This window comes from Amaranthus tricolor, chromosome 1, assembly GCF_026212465.1.
Source record: "Amaranthus tricolor cultivar Red isolate AtriRed21 chromosome 1, ASM2621246v1, whole genome shotgun sequence".
Classification (NCBI taxonomy): domain Eukaryota; kingdom Viridiplantae; phylum Streptophyta; class Magnoliopsida; order Caryophyllales; family Amaranthaceae; genus Amaranthus; species Amaranthus tricolor.
Genome location: NC_080047.1, coordinates 35,425,488 through 35,443,258, shown reverse-complemented (window position 1 = coordinate 35,443,258; position 17,771 = coordinate 35,425,488). Strand labels below are relative to the sequence as shown.

Here is a 17,771-nt window from a genome sequence, read left to right as displayed (position 1 = left end):
AACATTTTAAAAATTATTTCAAAGTTACCTTTCTATGTAACATAGTTACTTTTACAATTATGAGTTTTTGGATCAATCGTGACCATAGATTTTTTTTTATTTTAGTGAAATCGTGGGTGTGGAGTCCTTTTTACCCTTCTTATTTTCAAACCCTTCCCAATGGATCCCTCCCTATATATATATATATATATATATATATATATATATATATATATATATATATATATATATATATGTTAGTAATAGAAAAAATGGTAGAGAAAAATGGAAAGAATAAGTAACGTGAACTTGTTGATGCTTTCTTTCCTTGTTTTCTTGATGCTAACACACTATTGATACACGAATCTTAGTGAACTGATTAGAGCTTTAGAGGTATTATAATTACATATTGATCTCTAGTATTTGAAAGTACTTTGCAGTACTCATTCCCTGTTTTCTTGATGATAGCACATTATTAAATGACTAATATATAAGCATGTGTTCTTTGGTGATAGATGTTAAGTAATTGTTACTTGAAATTTCTTCTAAAAGCATGTACAAGTTCCTACACCAGTTTTGCCTGTAAATACTCAAGCGTTCCTTATGAGACTGTCTAACTCTTTGCTTGGTGTTTTTATGTTGCTCCTTAAACTTGAAAAAAATAGAGACCCAAAAAACTACAACCCAAGCGTAGAAGAATGCAATGAAAAGCACAAAAATTGTTTGCAAACACATCAATAAAGCTAATAATATGGAAGGAAAATTATGTATGAAATAATTGACCAAATCCTCCAAAGCCAAATTCTTGCTTGTGCTTAAGAAATGAACAAGATTAGAAATCTAAACTACCTAAAGAAATCAACTAATATAAGAAAACTATAAAATCCTTATACTCATTATCATAGGAATTGTTATCATACTTAGTACATGTGACAAGCCCAATAAACTTCTTAGAAGCCCTAGTAAGGGCGAGTAACATATTGTGAGGATTTTTAGTAGGTAACTTACAAATCTAATGTAAGTGCGTTTGAAATAAAATTTAACAAAAAACTAACATAAAATAAAAGCTCATTCCCATTATTTTTAGGAAAAATTACCCTGAATAATACGAACTTTCACTGATTTTCCTACAATAATACGAACTTTCAATTAACCATGAATAATACGAACTTTGATACTTTTTTCCCGCTGGCATAACAGTTTACCTGTTACCGGTAAACTTGCATATTTCCTTTAAAATCCTTTTTTTTTGCTGATGAAATTTATTAAACAAACAGAACCTCTTCTCATTCCAGAGCTCATGAACCTTACTAACGAAACAGAGCTCATCTTCCTCACGCATAGCATTCCACATTCATCTTCCTCACGCAGCGAAAATTAGGGCTTGTTCTTCAATCATCTTCTTCTCATTCATGGTAAGTTAATAAGGAGATGGAGGATGTTAATCCGGTTGCTGTTGATGCCTTTAGGAAATGTGGTCCACACTTGTTTTGTAGATCTTTTGTCAAACTAGACGGCAAGTGTGATGTTATTTTGAGCAATATGGTAGAAACTTTTAATAATTACATCATGAATGCTAGATCCCATCATTTAATAGATATGCTTGAAGAAATTAGAACAATGCTAATGAAGAGGATGGCAAATAAAAAAGAAGAGGCATTGAAGAAGTGGAAGGGTTTGTTATGTCCCAAAGTACAAAAAATGTTAGACTCAGAGAAGCAAGAAGCAGCTAAGTGCACTGTCATTCCTTCAACATCAACGCGTTTCCAAGTAGCCTATTGTATGGATGTTTTAGAGGTTGATATTGAAAATAGAACTTGTACTTGCAAGAAATGGGATTTAAGAGGGATTCCATGTTGTCATGCAGTTGCATCTATTTTTTACTTGCACAAGGAGGTTGAGTCATTTGTTGATCAGTGCTACACTAGACAGGCTTATTTGAGAGCATATGAAGGAAGCATCAATCCTTGTATTGGGGAGAGGTATTGGCCTAAAATTGACAAACCGATCGATCCTCCTCCAATTAAGATTGGTCCGGGTAGACCACGAAAAAACAGAATTAAGGATCCGCATGAAGATCCTAAAAAACCGGGAAAGCTCTCAAGACACGGGGTTCAAATGACATGTGGCATTTGCAATACGGTTGGACATAACAAAAGGAAATGTCCGGATAAGGGTAAAGCGGTTGAGCAACCACCTCCATTGAAAAGAAGAAGAGGAAGACCGAAAAAGATTGTTGATGTCGCAACGAACACACCAGAGTTATCCCATCACAACGTGTCTGCACAACCGAGTTCTTTAGGTAAAGGCAACAGAACAATTAGAGCAGGGGAAGGGAGTAGAGGGGGTAGGACTGGTAGTGCAAGCGGAAGGAGTGGTGTAAGTACTGCTAAAAGGGGAAAGCCTAAGAAGAACTCTTCTGAAATAATATCAACCCAAGCATCGACAACAAAGAATTGATGTTGTAATAATAAGTGTCATTTTGCTGCTCTTTTGGAAAACATAACTTTTTTGTATGTATCAAGTTACGATTATGGTATAATCTACGGATTAGAGCATTGTTCAAAAACATTATTGAAAATTATGTATGTAAAGGTAATAGCTCTTTTGTGTGTAAGAAATGCTTATGTATGTAAAGGTAATTATTGAAAATTATCAAAAACATTGGATTTTCAATACATAAAGTTCCATTACATGATCAAATTCTTATACTTAGCTTAACATAAATAAGAACAATACAAATAAAACCCATGATGCAACAAGTACAAAACTTAACGCTTTCTGTGCGTTTACATATTCAACAACTTTCAATTTCAACATAGCTTCGCTTTCTTTCAACTTCGCATTCTTAGCCTTCAATTTCTTTATTTTGCCAATTAACATAGCTTTCTCTTCTTCCAAACAAGAAGAAATTTCACTTGTATACTCTACATCTTTTTCCCACTTAAAAAATTTGCAATCTTGTGCCTACATTTCAAACCAAATCATGAAACCCTAATTGATAAAGAACTTCAAAAATAACATAAAACAAAATAAAGCTACTGAAAAAAAATAAACTTACTGGCCAAAATGCACATCCATAAAACCTCTCACCAACCCTTGTTCCTTTTTTGACTACTTGTAATTTAGCATGAACACCATGTTTACATAAAGGAATTCCTTTTGCAATTGAAGTTCTAGATTGAGATGATGACGGAGGAGAATACATGTTAAATATCAAATTACTTTAGAGATTATAATGAAAATGGAAAAAAAAAATTTAGATGTTGGAAGAAGTAATTAAATTGGAAGAGGAGAGTGAGCAAATGAGGAAGATGAGCAAGTTTCAAATAAAGGCTGTCGAAATACCCAGCCTTCTGATGCAGCAAATGAGGAAGAAAAGCAGATTTTACCGTTTCTCCAGGTTAACAACAGGTCAAGTATGCCAGCGGGAAAAAAGTATCAAAGTTCGTATTATTCATGGTTAATTGAAAGTTCGTATTATTGTAGGAAAATCAGTGAAAGTTCGTATTATTCAGGGTAATTTTTCCTTATTTTTAAATATTTTCGCTACCTTCTTTGTATGTTGGTAGTAATTAGCATAACAAGTAAACTTCTAAGTCCTTATCACAAGTTATACAATAATGTTTCCAAATCCAATACTATGGAATAAAAATCATCAAGATATCAAGATGAGATTTTAAGGGTTTATTTTTCTTAAGTTGAATATTGTAGAGTCTACACTTCAAGAGTAGTCGATTGGTGACAATTTTAGTCATGTAAAATTCAAATTCTCCAATACCTCCTTGGTAGTATTTTCTCTTCTTGACAACTTCTCTCAAAAGTTTATTTAAAAGTCAAAGTTGGATTGCCGATAGATCTTTTGAGTTAATCTCCTTAGATATTGCTTCAGATATAGACTCAATTCCATGATAGTTTTATGCACATAAACATAAACATAGTTATTGTTAAAATTGTATATCGATCACTTAGGTATAGTTTGAATCCTCACTTAATAGGCTTCTTTTGTCTTTCTCTTTGTATAATATTAATGTTTTGGTTTCTTTAATTTTACTACATTATAATAAAATCACTACACAAAATATATTACAATATAAAAAACATAAATAGATTGAAAATTATCGATGGGATTAGAAGTGAGAAAGTGGAATAAGTGTTAAGAAAATGTGTACTCCTCAAAAAAATGTGGAAGCTAAAAATTTCACATGCTCTTGAAGATCAATACCTTACTCCTATGCTAGAGTTTTCAAGAGTTAGTCAAACAAACTCAAGAGACTAATTGAATCATAAACCTTAAATTATTGGGTAATGAGTATGATTGTTAATGATTAAGTGTAAAAGTCTGAAAATAATTGATGGTTTATGGGTGTCACTCTATAATATTCCTAACCAAATTAGTAGTACTAGTTGAATATTAGGTGAGATTGATGTAGCTTTTTGACTAAAATCACAACCCCATGCCTAATTATCTTAAATCTGCCTTAAAAATTCCATAATTTTTACTCTGATTTTATCTGTTTAAAGAATCACATAAAAAAAAGTGTCACATAAATCACTAATCACCTCGTGATCGAAAATCGAAAAAAAGTAAATTATTGTTGGTTTTAGGCTATTCTCGGACAAACTTGAGTAAATCACGAATTCAAAAATCGAATTAGCTAGCGAACTGTGTTATGTAGGTCAAGAACTAACACAAGTAGCTTTCATATTGAATGAATTACAATCTGTAGTAAGCTCAAAAAGGGGATATTCACATCTGCCTCTTCTTTGATCATACACATTCTGCTTCTTGACATCCCAAAAACTAGCACCTTTCTTGTAAGATTGAGCCTGGTTCCTTCTATGTGGATAGCTTAGGTTAGAATAACTCGATGGATCAAAAACCGGGTACTTGTTTTTCCGGCCTTGATTAACCCGAATGCACCCTTGTATGACGTTGGCCTCTTCTTTTAGTTTCTCTTTTAAGGCTCTAAATTGTTGATGTATTTTGTAAGACCTTAAGTTTCTTGGTGACTTTCTAGCGTTGTTATTAGCATTGTGTTGAGGATGAGAGTTGTGTGGGATTCTGCTGCATTCTGTACATTGGTTTCTCCATCTCTCCAAGTTAAAATTACTTCTTTTTCCTTCATCAGATAGACATTTGTATGCCTGTAAATTAAATTAGTATTTATAAATGGAAAACAATACTTACAAAGTTACAATCTAAAAGGGCATTCTTAACGGGATAAATATTTTTAGTTTTACTTTTATAAAATAGTAACAGTTTGATGATATGTATTTAAGGTCAGTGTGAAGTTATCGATGATGTTTTGCAATTAAGTTTAATTATAAACAATCTCTTTACCGCTAACTAACTAGTACAGCTACAATGTAAAGTGCTTTGACCCAATATAGAGCTTTACTTAGATAATAGAATGTTGGGGTTCAGGGCAAGAACTAGAGCTATTAATCGAGACATGTCAGGTCAAAATTTTAAATTGATCGTGGTGGGTTAAAGTCTGTTTAGTCTTGACCCCAACTCGTTTAATTATAAAGTTCATCCAATGTTATTTTAATTTAATTGTATAGCCCGTTGGATTGACACACACATATACATATATATGATATAATAATGTCATAAAAAAATATGAGAATATATTTATGGAAATCAAGCTTAATAATGATGCGTCCTTTAATAATCCGCTTAGAAATTACCCAACCCTTAACCTATTGAGTTAATCCCCTCTATTGAACACTTCTAGCAAGAACAATAAAAATATTGGAAGTGAATAGTGAGTTTTTGATGAAGACTAGCTTTGGTGACTTAGAATCAATGTTGAGCCTTGCAATTAGTCTTGAAAAATAGACTCATACCAATGCAACACTTTTGAGGTGAGACAATAGTCTAATAATAATATGCCAATTCATCATTTAAATATATAATATTTTTACTTATCCAATAAAATTAAATTTAAGTTTAACATGAAAATAAAGTGTGAAGTTAATTAAAAAGTCCTAAGTGAATCTAAATATAAATAGAGTAAAAAAAATTCAGAGAATCTATAGATAAAAATGTATTGTACTCCCTCCAATTCACTATAAATATCCTATTTATTTTTTACATATTATTTATCCTTTACTCTTAATTTGTATTAAATCATTAATTTAAAATATAGTCAAGTGGGGTTTTATTTGATTCGTCTCAATACATGGATTATTTATATTAACTTTTTATAATTTTTAATTATGCACGATTAGAGATATTAAGAATTAAATAAGTGTATTGATTAGAGTGTATAAAAAAATGGAACATTAATAGTGATTGGAGGGAGTAATATTCTACCCTTAAGTCAACATATAGACAGTACCAGGCAATGTGTAAAAAATTTCCAAATTTTGGCACGACATAAGAGAACGAGTCTTAAGTTACACATTATAATAACACTTTCAACTTCCAACAATCATTAAGCTCATATTTATCTAAATTTAGAATGTGTTTGAATGGAAGAAAAATGGAAGGAAAGAAAGGGGAGGAATTTAAATGGAGGAAGAGTTTATTGTTTAAATAGCAAAATAAAAGAAAGAGGATTTGGAGGGGAGGAAATTAAAAGGATTTAATAAATACTTTTTGTTAAGGTTTTAATCTCTCTAAAATAAAAAATATTTGGTAGAGAAAACATCCATCTGCCTTCCTTTTCCTTCCATTTCCTCTTATACAAATAAGAGTTATTTCCCTTTCATTTCTCTTCCCCTCCTTTCCCTTCCCTCCCTTTCTCTACCTTTCCTTTTTATTCTCTTCAAAATTGTTATCCAAACATAGCGTTAAATTGATTATTCAAATATAGACTTAAGGTGATGGATAGGCGTTTACCGTTAAATACAAGTATATTATAAAGATTATGTATGTATATTTTGAGAATATTACTCTCTCTGTTTCCTAATGTCTTTCCCGTTTAGAATATTTTATTTCGAAAAGAGAAATTTGATTAAGATTTTTAAGACATATATATAGATGATAAAATATATCCATGTGAAATCTCTTTAGATTCATCTTATTGTATACTATTTATTATATATTTTTTATAATTTTTTATGATGCGTATTTAGAGATACTAAAGCTCAAAATTTACATTAAAAATTGTGCAAAAAGTAAATGGGAAGAACAAATGAAAAGAAAGAGAGTATATGATATAATAATTATAAGAGGATGTTAAAAGTGATCTAGAAAACTACCATTTGCAATCTACATATATGCTTTTCTTTTTATTAAATTTGCAATATTTACATCTTTAATATAAAAGCTTATTCATAGCAAATTTAACAAATTCAAAGAATTATTTATTTTTTACATTTTAAAAATGTTACATTTTGGTGACTCGAATGAATCAAATGTGAACTCGAGTCCAATATAAAATGTTTATATGTAGGACAACTAAGTTATATTACATTTGAAAAAAAAGATAAAAAAGAATGGGAGAAAAATTATATGTGCTAGTGTGATAATAACACTAAGATTAATTAAGAGTCTCAAGTACAAAATCAACAAATAGCCTTATTATTTTAGAAAAGATGCCCTTGTGTTGTAGTAGCAACTTGCAGAAGTTGAAGTCACCAAACTAAATATATAAAATTCAATTTATTTAACAAACTAATAAATCATATAAATATTGTGATGTAATTTAAATACTGAATAATCACCAAAATGATGGTTGGCATATGCTAATCATTGATTATCATAATTAAAATTAACTAATCTTTTCTTGAAGGAGAGTTGAAATAATTAAAGTTAATCAAATAGTTGGTTTCCTATTTAAAATTATGTTGAACAATCTGAATAGAATGTGTCAAGGTCAACTAATTCTATTTCTTGGGCTCTTCAACTTTGCCTTAGTCTTATGTATACATTAATACTTTGATTTGTCCAATTAAGAATATTATTAATATAATTCTCTTATTTCTACTAGGAGATTATTGTAACTATGTCTTATCTTAATTCCATTCCTAAACAAGTTATCTTGATACTATCCTTTTGTGCAAGGCTAGACGTAAGGTATAAGTACGAGTTTATTGCAAGTGAGGCGCATTTTTGGCGGTCAAAGGCTTAAAAAACAATTCAATAACATATTTGATACATGAATAATATCATATTGATATTATCCTTGCATCAAATATCTAAAGAAGTTTATTTATTGTGATAATTATTTTACTAATATAATGCAAAATAAATCAAAACAGTAAAATAAAATGAAAATCTAGAAGACAAAAGAGAGATAAAGATAATTGAAGAATAGGAAGGAAATCCAAATAGAAAAAAAGAAAATTAAAATATTAGAAAAAGCCTTATACAAATTATCAAATAAAATAAGTAGAAGACAGAAAATTAAAAAAATCATAAGAAAAGATGAAACGATGAAGAGTTCACAATAAAGAGGATTAAAAAAAAATGAAAAACAAATTGCACCTTGTCATATGGAGGCCTAGGGAGAGAGTTCACAAAATTGTAAAATTATAAGCTAAGTCTTTATTTTGCCCCATTTGTTTTATAAGAAAAATCCGTCTTTATTTTCCTTGTCTTTAAAATGAACATAATTTTCACAAAAATTTGGACGAGACCGTCTCATTATGAGACCGTCAATTCGTGCCGGCCCAATTTGTGCATGTAACAATATCATACACTTTCTCTCGTTTTTTCAATTTTTTTGGCATTTATTAATTTTGACCTTAAAGATATCAATTTTGACCTTATAGGTATCAATTTCAACGTAAAGTAAAACTTAAACAGATCAATTAAAATAAAAAATTTCAATTTGGACTTATAAGTGATCAATTTTGATGTTAAATTAATCAATTTCTACCTAAATATGGTTCTGTTTCACAATTTCAAAATGAAGTTTTATAAAATGTTAATATTCTATCATTTTTCATTTTATGGATGAATTTCAAACAACAAAAGAATGATCAATAAAACTATCAATAAAAGTGTTAAAATTATTAACATATTAAATTTTAACTAAATGCTATACAATATATCTATACAATTTAAATACTTATTTTTAAAATGATGATTGAAGATTGAAAGTTCAAAATTATGAAACATTATTGTCAAATTATATGTCATAATTTAATTATTAAGATATTCAATTTGAACTAAAACCTATACAATATCTTTATAGATTTTGAATACTTATTTTGAAAACGATAACTGATGCTTATACGTTCAAAATTGAGTTAGATCATAAAACATCAATTGTGATAATTTAATTATTAACATATTCAATTGGAACTATATACAAATATATATAAACGTGTTGAGGAAAGAGTAATATTACTATTATTGATCGATGATTAAAGAGTACAAGTACTCTTATATTCCATTAGAACCATCATGTTGCATTGAATAAGAGTACTTGTATTGTGTAGTACAATGTTTTAACACTATTATTGATAGTGTTATTGACCATTCATTTGTTGTTTGAAATTCATGCATAGAATGATAAAATAATATCATTTTATTAACTTCATTCTCAAATTATAAACCAGAACTATGTTTAGGTAGAAATTGATCAGTTTAACGTCAAAATTGATCACTTGTAGGTCAATATTAAAATTTTTTATTTTAATTGATTTGTTTAAAGTTTACTTAAAGTTGAAATTGATACTTTTAAATTCAAAATTTATACATTTAAGATCAAAATTGAAAAATGTCCAAAAAATGAAAAAAAATGAGAGAAAACATGTGAGATTGTTACATGCACGAATTAAGCCGACTCAAATTGACGGTTTCATTATGAGGTCGTCTCGTCCAAGACCAACTGCATAATTTTTGTCTAATCATTAAACTGAAAATTACTAAAATAGCCATTTTCTAATAATAGAAAACCAAAAGCGGAAAGAGTGAACAGTGTAAAAGGCTCGCAAAAGCACGCGCCTTATGAGTTATGTATATAGCCAAACCTAGACTAGTAAAAGCAATATTAACCTAGCCATGCCCGAGGTGCAATTTTTAAACTAAGAAAGAAGCAATTAAGATAATCAGCTTTATCGGTTTATACCTTCAAATAAATTCGTCTTAAATAATTAGATTTTATGAAAAAAAAGAATCAAGGTCTAATTCCTAAAGAAATTTTAAGATACTAAATAAAATAAAGCTAATAGTAGTTTTCATTAGTAGGACTGTAAGAGTATTAGATAGCCAAATCACTTACATTAAAGTTTGAGCCCAAGCAAAACAAAATCAAGAAGTTTCATCCGTAATTATATCCGATAATCATGCGTTTCATTTGCAGCATGGCATAAGAAATAGCTATAGCCAATAAGATTTTTTTTATAGCAAAATTTATTTGAATTCAAACCAATATCACTTAAAAAAACTTAGTGCAGAATCATGCATCTTGTGCACTTCGGTAAACTAAGGGTGCTTTCCATATAGTTTATACTTTCTCTGTTTTTAATTTGTTAATATTTTGAATGATGACAAGAAAATTATAAGAAAAATCACTTTTAAAGCATTTTGGTTTACTTTACTCTTCATTGGATGGTAACTAAAAAAGTAATAATGTGATAAATAAGTATAAAACAAAGGTAAAATAGAGAATTATTGCTTTTGTCAAAGATAGAAAAAGTGAAAGTATTGTGAAACAACCAAAACTAGTAATACGTGCAAGTATTACGGAACAGGAGAAATAGTTGATAACAAATTAAAGTGACATATTTATCTAAATAATTTTATCGACTAGAATTGTTCAAAGCTAACTTATTCATACCAATAAGTTGTTTTAACCAAACATTGTGCCAAACACTAGCATTATATAATAACCAACCATCTATTTGTGACTTTATCCAAAAAATATTTTACCAAACACCCATATAAATAAAGCTAGGGCACAATAATGGGCACAAGCACTATTTAAGTTTGTTATTTTATTCTCGATCTATAAGTGAAATTATAGTCCAGTGAAAACTTTTTTGATTTCTCTCAATATAAATTTTATTAATATAATTTTTTATAATTTTTAACCAAGCACAATTAAAAAAATTTATAATTGAAAAAGTGAATCTGAAAAAGTATAAAACTAAATAGTAAATCGGCAAAAGAGTAATATACTAAAATAAATGATAGAAATATCAATATCAAGTGAATATATGTTATAGGTAAAATTAATAAGTCGTATAACTAAATTGTAAAAATTTTTGAAATTATGCAAAATATAATGTGTGACACTAAGGCGTCCCAAAATATAAACATTTTTTGAGGTTTTGCACTATACTCCCGCATTAAAGAAAGGTAACTTACTCACATGCGGGGTAATTTGGCATCTAATTGTAAACCTAGAAAAACAATTAATTTTTATATCAATGATAATAATGTAAATGTAAAGAGTCTAAAAACAGAGGAAACAGAAGACAAACAAGTTTCCCTATTTGTGCATGAGCCTCTACAACGACAATATCAGTAATTTTGTCTTTGACTTAAGTGTCACTTAACGCCAAACAATAATTTGACCAATTTGTTAAAATCAATGTTTCGAGGAATTAAAAAAAAAAAAAAAAAGGTATATATGTACCTGGGAAATAAGCTTGAATGCTAATTCAGCCTTTGGATGTTTATTCTTGTCCGGATGAAGCAGCAATGCTAAATGCAACAAATAAAATCTTCATCACGTAATTCAATTTTACTTTTATGTCCTATCGAAGTTATATACCCAGCCACATTGTAAAGAAATTTGAGAAAATTGAGTAGTATCAAAGAGAGTATATTGATGTACTTGCATAAAATTATTAGCCGTTGTTAGTTTTATTTTTCTTCATAATATAAAATTTAACCTTTAAGTTTGCAACATAATTTAAATACGTGAGAGCCTTTAATTGATATGTTACAAATTTAAACAAACAAAAAAAGTAATAGTTAAATATATAATTGTTAACCACATGTGAATTATGCTACATCAAAGAAAAAGAGAGAGTATACAACAATTTATAAATTCGAGGAGTATTCCCTACTAATACAAATTAGTTTTTGAATATTCTTTAAAGGTATATGTAATTAATCTCTTCTAATCTTTATTTGGGTGGCTCAGACTCATTTTTTAAATTCATTTGGGATTTATATTAGTGTAAATTGTCAAAAATAAATTAATTTTTACTTCATCCACTGAATAGTAAAAGAGGCTTCAAACATAATCTTTACTAATTTTTTTTGGCAAATAAAAGATTTTATTTCATTTATCAAGAAAACCAAAGTATAAACAAAACTAAGAGCTGAGCCCTACTTATTTGCATCAGTATGAAAATGCAGCCAACCTTTTAAAAAGGGTTTCATACTTTCTCCTCATTTTACTTTAGTTTAATTATTATTTTATTTCAAATATTATTAGTATCTACAAAATTATTGGGCATTTGTACCCATGTTTTATGGGGTAAGAAGGTTTATTAAAGTTATTCGGTAAGTGTTATGGGGTAACTAGAATGTTTTTGTTTAATTATAATGATGATGAGCTTTTAAGTCATAATTAAACAATGGCAATAAATAAGAACGGCCCAAAAACATGAAAAAGTGATTAGCTACTCTGGTAAAAAAAAAACATTTATAATTTATTTTTAAATTAGATTAATTAGATTGATAATTTGTATTAATTGAACTATTTAGTTCAAATAAAGGCCACATCAAGGTGATTGATTTAGATTGAAGCAAAGAATTAGTATATGATTTTCGTTTCACATTATTTGCTCTTATTACTTTTTTTGGTTGTTTTAATACTAAAGTTCTTTTTTTGTTTGACAAAAAACAATTTAAAAATTCTTTATTTTACCCTAATTTTATGCTTATTAGTTATATATATATTTTTTTTTCTTATCATTCAAAAAGAGTAAAATAGACAAATTTGTATTTAAAGTCATTTTTATTCTCGTGCCAATAATGTTATGTTATGGGATTAAAACCTAAAAAAGAAAAGAAGGAAAAGAAAAATACCAAGTTTATGATATTGTTTTCTGATGATAGAAATGCCTGCATCTTCTCCAACCTAGAACGACAAGAATTAAAACTAACCTATTAATTTCAAAAAATGTCGTTAAAATAAAAGATAGGCATTAAAAAAAAAGAAAAAGAAAAGAAAAAACGTACTCTAAGAATCAAGTACCAATCAATAAAAGGAGTGGGAGTAGGAGAATGAGCATTGAGATGATGATGAATGCAAAAACAGTGATGAGAATTAGTAAAAATGTTGCAAGTTTCAATGGCTAAATCAGATTTTATATCGTTGTAATTGATATTTTTGTCGATTTCATGTTTTTGTTGTTTGATTTTCACCATATTTAAATCTTGAGAGGGATTGGAATACTGGAATAGGATGTTTTATTTATTTGATGGGAGTTAGAAATGAGAGAGAAAAAAAGGGAGAGAAAGAGAAGGGAGGGTTGAGCGGTTAAGAAAAAGGAGGGTGGAATGTTGTTTGCTTTGCGTGAATCATTTTATTTTGGAATTTCTAATTGGATTAGTTGGTGGGACGATGGGAAAGACTAGTTAGTTAGTAGATTAGCAATTAGCAATTAGCAATTAGCAATTAGCAATTAGCAATTAGCAATTAGCAATTAACTTAAACATTGCACCAATTTTGTTAAACACTAATTCTTTGTTGAGATGAGACGGTCTTTATTGTGATTTTCCAAGTAATAATTGTTAAAAAAAAATCAAAGATTTAAAAACGAGTTTGCAGTAAGAGAATCTCGTACAAAATGAGCTGTTATGTTAAAAAATATGATTATTTTAATATATTACCATTCGTTTGGTAAACAATACTAAATGACATGAATGATAATGAAAGTTAGTATAAATTTGATAGGAATATCTCTTGACAAGTTTTATTGTCATAGTTATATTCTTTCAACAATCATATTTTCTTCACACAATTTCTTCCAATGCATTTCTAATTATATATGTGGTATTATGTGGTGATGGAAAATCGTGAAGAAAATAATTTTTTTATAATTAAACTTTCAGTGCTATGAGAATGACATCATACATATCATAAAAATTTACACTATAAATTATTCTCATTCTCACCATTTATATTGATTATCAAACAAACCGTTTAAGTAGTTATTATAATATTTAATATTACGTGTTAAATATTAAACATTTAAGGTGATTAGTTTTATTAGTTTAGTCCAAATTAGAACAGTATCTGATCAAACAATCTTAAATGACAATTTGTGATTATTTTAATTTAAAATAGTGGTACAATTGAAAAGCTAGTCAAGAAGCGTTGTTATTTGAGATTTTTCATCTCCCTTTGAATTTTACTTTGTAAATTCTTACTTTAGTACAAAAGACGTCTTATGTTTGGGCCAGTCTAATTTTTAAATTTAAAAAAAAAAAACTTTTTTAATAATGCTTTTTAACTTTTATTTTCAGTTTTCCTTTTTCTCTTTTTTGACAAAACTACTCATCTTTTTCTCTCAAACTCCATTTGTGGTTTTTAATCTCCATCTTCCTCTCAAACTCCATTATTGTTTATTCTCTATTTATCTTTTTCAACATTTGCAAAACCATTAAAGTTATGTATTCATACTTCAACATTTTCGTTTTTAAAGCTTTTATTTTCATTTTTTTTTGGGTTGATTGTGTTTTATATTAGTTGGATTTACAATTTTCTAATTTATTTTTAAATTAAGCTTCATCAATGGTGTAAATGGTGATGTTAAAGAAGACAACAATGTCTACTGTTTGGGGAAAATTAATAAAAGCAATTGTGGTTATAACATAATATATTTGTAAATTATAACATAATATATTTGGGGTTATAACCATAATATATTTGGAGTTATAACATAATATAGTTGGGGTTATAACAAAATATATAATTGCAGTTATAACGTAATAGATTTGGGTTTATAACAATATATATTTGTGATATAATACTACAAAATTGATGTTATAATAATACTAGCAAATATATTATGTTATAAAACCTCAAATATATTAAGTTTTAATTCCAAATATATTAAGTTATGACCCCAAATATATTATGTTATAACCCCAAATTTATTATTTTAACCTCAAATCATAAAAATTAGCCATAATTGTCATCTTAAACATCATTGTTTTCCACCATTGATGAACCTTAATTTAAAAAAAAAATTAAAAAATCTGATTTATTACTAAATGATATTTTATTTTGCTTGAGAATAGACAGTTAATCAGAAAACTTTTTATCTTCCAAAAAAAAAACAACAATTTTTTTAAATTAAGATATTTACTAAAGGAAAGTGGGTTGGGCTCTTGAGAACCGTCTTTAGAAAAGACAGTCTCTCAAGAGAGAGCCTGATTTTATTTACGTTGTGGTTACTTGAGTTGACATGGCCACATACGTTTGTGGTTATCTAGGACATTTTCAACATTTAATACTTTTTCCGTTTTGAAATATTCGCCATATTTTAGTTATGTGCATTATTTATCGTTCAAGTTTATTTTATATATTGCAACTAATGTGTAAATAAAAATATAGTCAAATGAAATCTTATTTGAATCGTTTAATCGCATACTTTCATAATATTAACTTTTTATAATTTGTAAATGTATATAATTCAACATATAAGTGAACAAAATAACACACTGGATTGCATAAAAGTCAAATATCACAAGTATAATGGAACGGAGAAGTGCTTTATAACATATGTACTTCATATTAGTTGTTGATTCAATTTTTAAATATAATTTGATAACTAATGTTTCCAAATATATTTGATAAAAAAAATATAAAATTCTATTAATTGATACGAATTTGACAAGTTTTATATAGATTTTAACTTGTTTATATCCATGAAAAATCATGTTTAATAAATTACTCTCTCCATGTATAAAAATTCCAAAAATAACTAACAATATATAGCGAAAGAAGTAGTATTCAATAAATGCTCAAGTAAAGCAAGGTTTTTAAAATATATTTTATATGAATTTATATCCATGAAATATCATGTTTAATAAATTACTCTCTTTATGTATAAAAATTTCAAAAATAACTACCAATATATAACGAAAAAAGTAGTATTCAATAAATGCTCAAGTAAAGCAAGGTTTTTAAAATATATTTTATATGAATTTATATCCATGAAAAATTATGTTTAATAAATTACTCTCTTCATGTATAAAAATTTCAAAAATAACTAGTATTCAATAAATGCTCAAGTAAAGCAAGGTTTTTAAAATATATTTTATATGAATTACTATTTTTAATTCTAATTTATATCAAGGAAAATAATGTGAGAATGATGTAATTTAAAAATAATAAATAATAAATATAAGAAGTTAGTCTTATTTTAATTAGAGTATGTACAATTTTTTCCCAAGCAAAATATTGAAATTAAGTTTCATCTAACATTATCCTTCCTTCGCCTTCTCTTTACAACGTTCTACCTTGTAATAAAAAACTAAAAAGTCAAAATAGTATAATAGAAAAATTAAAAATATTTAAAAATAAACAAAGAAAATTTAAAACTCTTACATCAAAATGAAAAGGTGGAATAATAATTAAAAAAAAGATAAATATTCCAAATTAAGAAGCAGCTATTTGAGTCTGAAGTTGATGGCACGAGGAAGATGGTGCATCTAGTAAATGCTTGTCATCAGATGGTGCATCTAGTAAATGCTTGTCATCAGTTTCATTTATATACACTAATTACTTTTCTTTACCTGATGATTTTACCCCATCACTTTCTTGTGGTGTCCTTTATATTGAAAAAGAGGTAACAAAATATTAAAAAAAATAAAATGACGAGGAGAGAATCCTCAATTTTTATTGTAATTGTGAGCCTAAAACAAAAAATATATAAAAAAAGCATAACATTGTTATTATCAATTGTAATTATGAGCCTAAGCATAATGAAAAAAGAGAGATGAGATTAGGACATTTTGTTAAGTTTTATTTTGATTCAATTTCACCAATAATCAGACCGTGGAAATGCTAATCAAATTGAACAAAAAAAAAAAACCAGACCAAATCAAACCCACAGGTAAAGCTAAAACTATATCAAATTAATAAATCGCTTTCTCCAGAATGCTAATTAATGAGCGTGGCAAAATTAGTTAATATTACATATGACAAAGGATTCTTATATGTGTAGATTGATTCTTGTAAGCAACAAGCCAACAACCAAATGTATTCGACAACGAACGAAAAATGTGTGGTTCAAGCGATAATTGTTAGAAGCTTGAAGCTCTTTTTCAAATAATCTTTTCAAGTGACCATCAATTCTTCAAGCTAAGTTTTTAGGAAGAATATCATATGTTTAAAGTATTGCCTTTGCGACATCAACTTCTAGTTTCCCTTATGAGCCTCGGTGGAGATCTATCACTACTTTGTTGAACTTTATTCACGCAAAAAAATATATTAAGAGTAGGAGAATATGTATTTCTTATTATGGGTTATAAACTTTTTGTGTCCTGCGTAAGTCATAAACAAATTATCAAAGAAATCAATGCTTACATTGAAAGTATTGTGACCTATATGAGCTCCACAGAATCAAACCAAAGCAGTCTTTGTTCCACAGGAATAACACCATAAGTCATAAGATGTGCAAAAGGCCATAGCTTCCATCTAGCCTGCAAAGAAAATCAGATCATAGCTTAGGAAACATAATGGAGATTAAGAAAGCCACAAAATTATAGAAAGAACGACATTGTCTCAAAACATTTTTGAAAGTCGAAATGTAGAACTGTAAATTTAAAGGTTTAGGTATATCCAGAACAATCCAAGCAAAGGCGAATTTAGTCAGCAGAAATTCCGACTCCTTCAAATACACTCCAAGTCCTTACA

General features: G+C 28.0%; 1 protein-coding gene across 1 annotated transcript; it reads right to left on the bottom strand.

Annotated features, from left to right (window-relative positions):
• Positions 1 to 4,560: 4,560 nt before the first annotated feature.
• LOC130823018 (uncharacterized) lies at positions 4,561 to 13,369 on the bottom strand. Its single transcript, XM_057687701.1, has 4 exons — positions 13,082 to 13,369; positions 12,929 to 12,980; positions 11,523 to 11,590; positions 4,561 to 5,127 (listed from the first exon to the last, which is right to left on the bottom strand). Exons 1-4 carry the CDS (start codon positions 13,268 to 13,270, stop codon positions 4,660 to 4,662), a joined length of 777 nt encoding a protein of 258 aa, XP_057543684.1. The 5' UTR covers positions 13,271 to 13,369; the 3' UTR covers positions 4,561 to 4,659.
• Between the last annotated feature and the right edge of the window lie 4,402 nt (positions 13,370 to 17,771).